This window comes from Hylaeus volcanicus, chromosome 5, assembly GCF_026283585.1.
Source record: "Hylaeus volcanicus isolate JK05 chromosome 5, UHH_iyHylVolc1.0_haploid, whole genome shotgun sequence".
Lineage (NCBI taxonomy): Eukaryota > Metazoa > Arthropoda > Insecta > Hymenoptera > Colletidae > Hylaeus > Hylaeus volcanicus.
In genome coordinates, this window is record NC_071980.1 from 9,887,912 (window position 1) to 9,896,777 (window position 8,866).

Here is an 8,866-nt window from a genome sequence, read left to right on the forward strand (position 1 = left end):
CCCTTTCAGATAATTCGAAAATTTAGTATATAAAAATTAAAACACTGTAATACGAGAAAAGTATTTCAAATAAAGGAAATAGCTTCGTATTCGCTGTGAGGAACTAATCGTGATAAAAATTTGAAATTTTCAGGACTCGTTCCTGTCACTATAAGTAGTAACTCTGCCAAATTTCAAATCGTTTCGTCAATTTTTACCCTAGCTGTACAAAAAAAAAAAAAAAAAACAGAAGTAACCGACTAGAAAAAATTGCATGCATTGGTTTGGGGCACGTGTTGATATTAAAATTAACCAGCCAGATTTCGCGGGAATTTTTTTCTATGTATTTTCAAGATATCCGGGGGGCGATAGATTCAAACAATCGTTGAACTAAGGACCACCCTAATAATCATACACGTTACACCGTTTAGAGGATGATACACGCTTTCATTTGAGTTTCGATTCTTTTTCTGTACATGTGAAAACATGAATTTGCGTAAATATCCGCAGTTTAGCGAACGCCCTCTGTTTCCACGATCTTTGTATACATAATCGCCGTAAAAGTATTTTTTTCTTTTATTAAATATGAACGCGATCTGTAGCACGAACGTAACCAACGAGCAAATAATGTCAAGATTAAACAGCACGAAAGATGAACAGCTTTCAGTTTATTACTGTTTTTTTTAAATAAAATATCGCAGTTGAAATTATAAAGTGAACGAGGTAGCTTAACGCTAAAACTACTGTACTTTTTGAAAATAGATCGAACACATCGCGTACTCAGTCCCCTGATCCAACAATTGTCAAATCGTTGGCAAATCGTTGTCGATACAGTAAAGTTTCCATAAAAGCACTGAAACCATCCCCACCACGGGGGGGGGGGCAAAGGGGGGCCATGGAGTTCGATCGCCGAGCAGTGTAAACATAATCTGCGATCGGATTCCTCGGTGCGACAATTTAATATAACGGTGAAACTTTTTTATTATTAACTTTTTTGTTCTAAAACTTTGACCATCATGTTCCTGACAATTTTTCTGATTTAAATGAGACCAAACACGACGTAACTCGCAACATATTTACTTGTAACAACTTATATTATCTATCATATGTAGAAACACTAACTAAAAAACAAATGCATGGTAAATATCGTCCGAATTATATCGTGTTTGGTCTCATTTTAATCAGAAAAATGTCAGGAATATGATGATAAAAATGTTACAACTACATTGAATCACCGACATACCCTGGTGTTTTCGCTCCGTCTTCCTTTATTCGCTGTCCTTTTCTCTACGTTCGAAGCTCGTCGCAAATATCGGAGAATATACGAAGTCTACCGATAAATGCATTAGTTCACGGATCGTCGTGCGGGGCTTGGCGCGAAAGGGTTAAAAAGATGAAAGTCCAATTTCTTAGTAGTTCTAGCGTTAACGATCAAAATCGCGTTTTAACGATAAAAATTGGTTGTTCATCGTTCGAACGAAACATTGCCCTCTGAATAAGATCTCGTATCGTGCAATGGATCTTCACGACGCAACGCTTACTTTCATTTACTCCATCCTGTCAGCATGCGTTCTTTAGAAACAGAAAGACTCGAATAACAAAAGCACGTGACAATGCACACAGGTTTTTGCGATGATCATGTTATGTACGAATAGCGTAACCTCTGCATCTCCGTTAGGCAATTTACTGGCTAAAAGCTTGGGAACGATTTAACAAAACTATTAGCGAACGTTGTTTTCCTTAAGTTTTCTCGCACCTAATTACAGGCCCGCGTATCGCGCGTAACCGTATCCTCGTCTAACCTACTTAATACGGTCGCGCGAATACGTTCTGGAACACATCAGGCGAGTATTAACGATACGAACGTAGAAAGGCCACGTCGATTAGATTCGATTACTTAGAAAGCACACAACGATTTATTTCTTTTCTACTTTTTCCCCTTACTCTCTTAGACCGTAGCACACGAAGGAAACCGTTCTCTCGATTCGACGAACGAGCGCGGATTTCCCCCATCACGGGGGAAAGTTAATTCACTGTCGAAATTGTTTGGTTTTAGCCCTCCGGTGCGTGGAAAGTATTGTCCGCGGAATTATTAAAAGTGCCCTCGGCGCACAGGAAGTCTTTTCTACGCATTATTCAATGCAAAACACTTTTTACAAAATTAAGAACACTTTTAATAAAATTATAATGGTAACGGCAATATGGAAAAGTTGATTAGCAGCGGGAATTATACGTTGGATAGTAAATGTACGTGTTCTCGGGATGGAAAAAGTCGTGTAACGATTAATATTTGCTTTTAACGAAAAAATATAATTGTAACGTTCTGAAACGTCCAAAAGGAAACGTATTTGTTTCCCTCGCACCTGTTCAAACCCCACGACCATAATTCGTTATGCGGGAACTACAGGTGGCTGACATGTATGATTTATCGTTTCTTACGATGAAGCAGCACGAACGTGAAATGTATTTGCTGAGACGTAACGGGATTAAATAAATTACACCTGTGCCTCGAGGGGGGAGTCGAATCAATTGTTTTTTGTGCGATAAAACATAGATTTACTTACTTGATACATAAAATAATTAGAAAGAAATAATTAAGAAATAGGATAAATTAGAATAAATTGTGACGGACTTTACATGACACTGGGGAAGTAGACCAACACTTCGTACACTACGCGAAAACTGTTTGACCTCGTCCAAATATAATTAACAATACCATAAAATTTCATACTTGATTTAGTAGTCGAAATGTATTGTACTTTTATTTGACACGCGCTTGGCGATAGGTTGAATTTCTTGTCGCGCTTATAAGAATTTGTAGAATATTTTTCTTGTTACATAGATATACACAGGGTGTCACAGAATTCGTGTAAGAACCGAAAATAGGTTCTGAACAACAATTTCCTCCGAAATGTTGGCGAGGGCTTCGTTTTTGAATTATTAACGAAAAACCACTTTCGCGCGCTGTAATTGGTCCGTGATTTTTCGTGAATAATTCAAAAACGAAGCCCCCGCCAACATTTCTGCAAAGGAAATTCTCCTTCAGAATTGTCTCAGCTACCCCTCGTTTCCGTTTCTTACACTAATTCCGGGACATCCTGTATAACCTCCAACAACTAATCGATCTCAGTCATAATCAATGTAATCGCGATATCGATTTATCGTGTGTTCCTACCCGATTCCGTCGGGAAAAATGCTCTCGTTCGTCGAAGAATACGTAGGGTGTCGATCCCGTGTCGAAGACGACGCTTCGAGGGGGCGGATCGTCTTCGGCAAACCGAGACTTTTCACGTTGGGTCGTGTTTCTAGGAGTACAAAGACTTCAGAGACGCGGAAAATATAATGCCGCTGGCGACCAGCGACTTTCGTAACCCCATCTGCCAGGAAATGAGATCGCTAAGATCGGGGATGTTGTTGGAGCAACCGATCCAGTCGATGTTCACCGAGACGAAGACGTCTCCTGTCCAAGCGTTGGAGAACATCGGTTATGGGAGGCCGTACAACGAGCAAGGAAGCGTGGACAGCTCCGACACGTATGCCAGCTGTCAGACGCATCCGTCACAATCGCAGGTACTCCACGGAATCGATGGACACGCGAATCTAGATTAACCGCTGGCCGATTAGCTTCCCGGAATATGCTGGACGGTAGAACCGTCGACGTTCTTCTCGTTCCTTCATTATCGTCTTGTTCGCGACGAAAGGACGGTACGCGGCATTTTTTTTCTACTCGAGGAGAAACATTTTCGAACGAGAAAAGTGTAGAAAATTAAATATTATTATTTTATCGTATTCCAATCGCGTATTTTAAGAAAATGTTTTTCTACACATCGAGAAATGTTGAATACCGTTCTATCGTTCTTTATCATCCGCAATGCGATGTGACTAAATTTATTTGCATAATTCTGCAATATGTATGATTTCCACTTATTCGAGAGTAATCGTCCCTATTCGTGCGTCGAGTTACGTTTTTCTGTGCTATACTTTCGTTTCCGTTCTAGCGGCACTGTCGTAGTTGATTTCCGTAGTTGATGTTCCAAAAACGAATGGCGAGAACGAATACTAATTATTATAGGTTTCTTCTGCTGGCCATACGGCGGATAACAATAAGGTACAATATCTGTATTTAATTAAAAGTCGTAAAAATGATCGTCCAAACGAAATCGGACGTTTTCTATTCCGATACGTACATACGTCAACGCACGTTGAGTAGATAGACGAATATCGGGTTATTCGGATGTTAGCCATTTAGAAAGAAACATGCATCCCACTTAATAGTAAGTATACATAGTAGCGTGATTGGTCGGTGTTTTTAGTTAATAATTCTACAAGAATTACAAAATTGTTGTAGGTCCTTGAAAAGGGTGGTTCGGGGGGTGATTTGAAACAACTTTTTCCTTGGTGAAAATGTTGTACCGAGGCTTCGTTAAGGGGTTAGTCGCAGTCAGGAAAATGGAAACGGACAGTTTCTTGCGTGTGTACTTTTTTAAGTATTAAATAATCATTTTTATTAATGAAATGTAAATATATTACAAAGTATGTCTTAAAGAACTATAAAAGAATTTTTGTTTTAAAAAAAAGGTTAATTCATTTCGTCGTAACAGGCGATGGCGTGGGTGGTCAGTTGGTTTGCGGTGAGCAAGGTTTCTTCAAACTGGAGCACCTGAAAACAAAACTAAAGGTAGATTTAGAAAATATATTAGACTAACGGGTCCCTGATCGAAGGATTTTTTATTTTCTTGTATACTTTTCTTTTTATCCTGTATTGAATCGCTTAATTTTAGTGAAAAAATTGAAAATCAACTTCAAATGCACGCCATCTTGTTTTAAATTAATTCTTTCCAAAATCCTTCGTTCAGGGACTCGCTAGACTAATATATTTTCGAAATCTACCTTTGTTTTTGTTTTCCGGTAAACCAGTGTAGAGAAATCTTGCTCACCGCAAACCTATGTTTTTAAATCATCGTCTACGTCATCGGCTCTTATAACGATATAAATTAAACGTTTATTAAAATAAAAAATGTTTTTTAGTTCTTTAAAATATGCTTTATAATATACTTAATCGTTACTTCTGCAAATTATTATTTAATAACTAAACAAAAAATCACAAAGAAATGTTGTTTTTCCTCTTCCTGACTGCGACTAACCCCGTAAGGAGAAATTAATAGAAAGGCCCCGACCAATCAGAGCGCGAGTATGCCGGTGGAGCGCCCGCAGTAGCGTAGACTACGCGCTAGGCACCGCGTTCTGATTGGTCGGGGCTTTTCTATTAACACTATACCGACCGGTAGCCGATTAATCAGCTTCTTGTACCCAACGCTCACCGACCCGGTAGTCGATTAATCGACTTTTTGTCCCCAACGCTCACGACCGGTAACTGCTATGGTAACTAGCAAGTATTTGTTACTTTGAATTGAGATACAAGTTGCTTTGCTCTGTAAGCTCTCGTATTTTTATACAATTCCCGGTGCCAGGGAAGATATGCTGCCGAGCGGCCGGTGAGAAGGGCATAGGATCTTGAACCGCTACCAGTCGGTAAAGTGTTAATATCTCCTTAACGAAGCCGCGTTAACATTTTCCCTAAGGAAAAAGTTGTTTCAAATCACCACCCCAAACCGCCCTTTTCAAGGATGTCCAACATTTTTGGAACACCCTGTATATCTTTTCGATATATTTCAGCGTTTGCCAATATTTTACTTCTCCTTTGCGCTTTCTGTCTCTCATGCAATCACTCCGACATATTTTCAAAGCGAACGAAATAAACATCGACACACGCACACGCCTGGAACAACGTCGAAGAACGTTATCCAAGAGCGAATCCGCTTTCTACAAATATACTCGTGTCGTTTATAGCGCGATAAACGTCGCGGAGGAAGGTCTTCGAAAATGGACGCAAAAGTAATCGCATTTAGAGCCTGCTTAGAAAGGAACAGAGATTGAATCTTATTTTTCTTTTTTTTTCTTTTTTCGTGTATCTTAATCCTTGAGCTGCGAGACGTTGTAATTAATCGCTGGTAATAAATCGAATAGTAAAGGGAAAGTAACGTTGATCAATGGGAAAAAGTGTGTCTGTATATAAAAATTTAGTGATTCGGTCACAGTGGCGCTTGGATTGGCAATGAATCGCTTCGATTTTCCATTCGGACCACGTGATCGCTCGTCAAATTTCACACATTTTCCATGCCCAACATTATTTTCTATCCCCGCTAGTTCTCGAAATTTTGGGGTTTTATTTTGGTAAACGCTCCCAACGATTTTCAAGATTAACACTTTCGCTGCGGACGAAAATAAGTAGCCTTTCGCTGGGACCTGCAATTATGATATTTTTTTTATAACAAAAAAATTTCTTACAAATGTTCTAATATGATTATTTTGAAAAACATATATTTATGGTAACTTATTTTATATACAGGGTGTCCCAGCCTTACTGATACAGTACTCTAACTCAAGATTTTTCCTTGAAAATTAGCAAAATTTGAAGCGTTATAGCTTGAAAACTAATAAAAATCGGGTAAATACATTAAAGCATAATGAATTCGTCTTGAAAAGCACTATCGCATGGTTTAAAAAAATATATATATAGTTCCATTTAAACACCGAAACTTGACCGTCATATCTCGTTAAATAACAAAGTTAACAAAAATTCCTTCTCGCTGAAACATGAGGCCCACTTTACCATGCAATTTCCATATTTGAAATTTTTCATTCAACCGATAGTTTTGGAGTTAGAGCGCCGTATCACTAAGGCTGGGACACCCTGTATAATATGATTGCCGAAGAAAAAAAAATGAAAACTGAAAAATAATAAAACCAACCATATATTTTCGGTTGGACGCACATGCGCGTCATCCGCAGCGAAAGTGTTAATATTCCCTGAAATTATAATTATTCCCCGCGTCGTAGCAATAAATATCATTCCACGTTTTCGCCCCGTTTTTAAACGCGCAATCACTCCGTCGATTTCCGGAATTACTTGGACTGTATAAATACTCGTCTGGCGGCTAAAGGTTAAACAAGCTGATCCGATTGAATCGTTACCGGGTGATAGGGCGCCCCGGCTACCGAGGCATAGCGTCGCGACGATCAACGTCGTGATTCGATTGCGATAATTCGCAGGGCGACCTCACCGAGGAGCCGGACACTAATAATCTCTACGTGAACCCCCTGGAGGCTGCCGAGAAGTGCGGAAACAGGGTAAAGAAATCCGTTTCCGGCGAGGTCGGTCACAACGTTAGCGACGCGTCGCCCAGCGTCGAGTCGCTGAAGGACGTCAGACCGTCGAACGAGGGTAGCAAAGTTATCCTGAACGACACGGTGCCCAAGCACAGGAAAATTCGTATCCAGCAGGTGAGCTTTTCTCGGGAGGATACTTTGGGTAAATTTCAACGATTTATCGATAGGTAACCGATCGATATTATTTATTAACGAAATAGCATCGTACGGCGACCAAACGCGTCGAAAGAAACGCGAACTCAGGCTTCCAGAACGTTCAGAAATTGGTTTCTCAGCTCTTTATGACGAGCCAATGAACAATCGGACGCCCCGTTCCGATTTCCACTCAGCTCTGACGGCGAAACAAATCACTGCTTTTTTCAGTTTCACGAACCGTCGGGATCGCAAACGGAGCACAGTTGAGCAAATACGCACGAGGCCGATCGTACGTTACCGAATACGGTCCCGGTGCTTGCCAGAAGGGGGTTGCACACACACGAATCTTGCACGCAACCGTGACCAAAGAAACGAACGAAAACACAGAGGTGCACGTTTTGCCCCGACCAGGGGCGTCCTTTGTATCGATTAAACGGGGCACAGTTGCAGCGTAACCGACTTGACGTGCACGGGTCGAAGAACGATTTCCGGTATCGTTGATTTTTTCCCCACACGAACACTAACGCTTCGATAATGCCTCCACGTTCATCGACACTGACCCCGCTTATTTGCATCCCGATCGCGTGCATAACCCACTCGAACGGGCCAGGCGATCGAATTGCTCCGAAATAGAATCTTCTTTTCGAATTAAGAGGTTGCCCTAATTTTTCGTTCGACAGTTTCGAGACAACTTTCATCATTTCTTTTTCATGGGCAAAATACTTGACCTAAACTTTTGAAACTTGCTATATATTTATTCGTACATGTACATACAAGACTTTGTTAAATTTACAATTGTTTTGGTCAATTTCTTTCGGAATTACGGTACGATGCTCATGTCAAGGGGGATGAGTTTAGAACGTTAAGAGGGTCCTCTTTTATTTTTACCAGTCTCGTGACAATTTCCATGATTTTTTTATGGTTCATGTGTATATTATTTGTTCGACACTTTCGAGACAAACTTCACGATTTTTTTTTTTTATGGGCAAAGTACTTGACCTAAACTCTTGAAACTTGCTATATATTTATTCGTACATGTACATACAAGACTTTGTTAAATTTACAATTGTTTTGGTCAATTTCTTTCGGAATTACGGTACGATGCTCATGTCAAGGGTCAAGAGTTTAAAACGTTAAGAGGGTCCTCTTTTATTTTTACCAGTCTCGTGGCAATTTCCATGATTTTTTTATGGTTCATGTGTATATTATTTGTTCGACACTTTCGAGACAAACTTCACGATTTTTTTTTTTTACGGGCAAAGTACTTGACCTAAATTTTTGAAGCTTGCTACATATTTATTCGTACATGTACATACAAGACTTTGCTAAATTTACAATTGTTTTGGTCAATTTCTTTCTGAATCACGGTGCGATGCTTATGTCAAGGGGGATGAGTTTAGAACGTTAAGAGGGTCCTCTTTTATTTTTACCAGTCTCGTGGCAATTTCCATGATTTTTTTATGGTTAATGTGTATGTTATTTGTTCGACACTTTCGAGACAAACTTCACGATTTTTTTTTTT

The 8,866-nt window shown here is 39.7% G+C and overlaps 1 protein-coding gene across 3 annotated transcripts in view; it reads left to right on the forward strand.

The window, feature by feature from the left end:
* LOC128877564 (potassium voltage-gated channel protein Shab) overlaps positions 1-8,866 on the forward strand; it is a 51,633-nt gene that overhangs the window by 32,313 nt on the left and 10,454 nt on the right. For 2 of the 3 annotated variants that reach the window (XM_054124968.1, XM_054124970.1), the window contains 3 exons: positions 3,289-3,549; positions 4,052-4,087; positions 7,093-7,323. In XM_054124968.1, coding sequence (XP_053980943.1) covers positions 3,289-3,549; positions 4,052-4,087; positions 7,093-7,323 — 528 coding nt within the window. The remainder of the gene's footprint in view (positions 1-3,288; positions 3,550-4,051; positions 4,088-7,092; positions 7,324-8,866) is intronic. The other variant, XM_054124969.1, reaches the window with a different exon arrangement.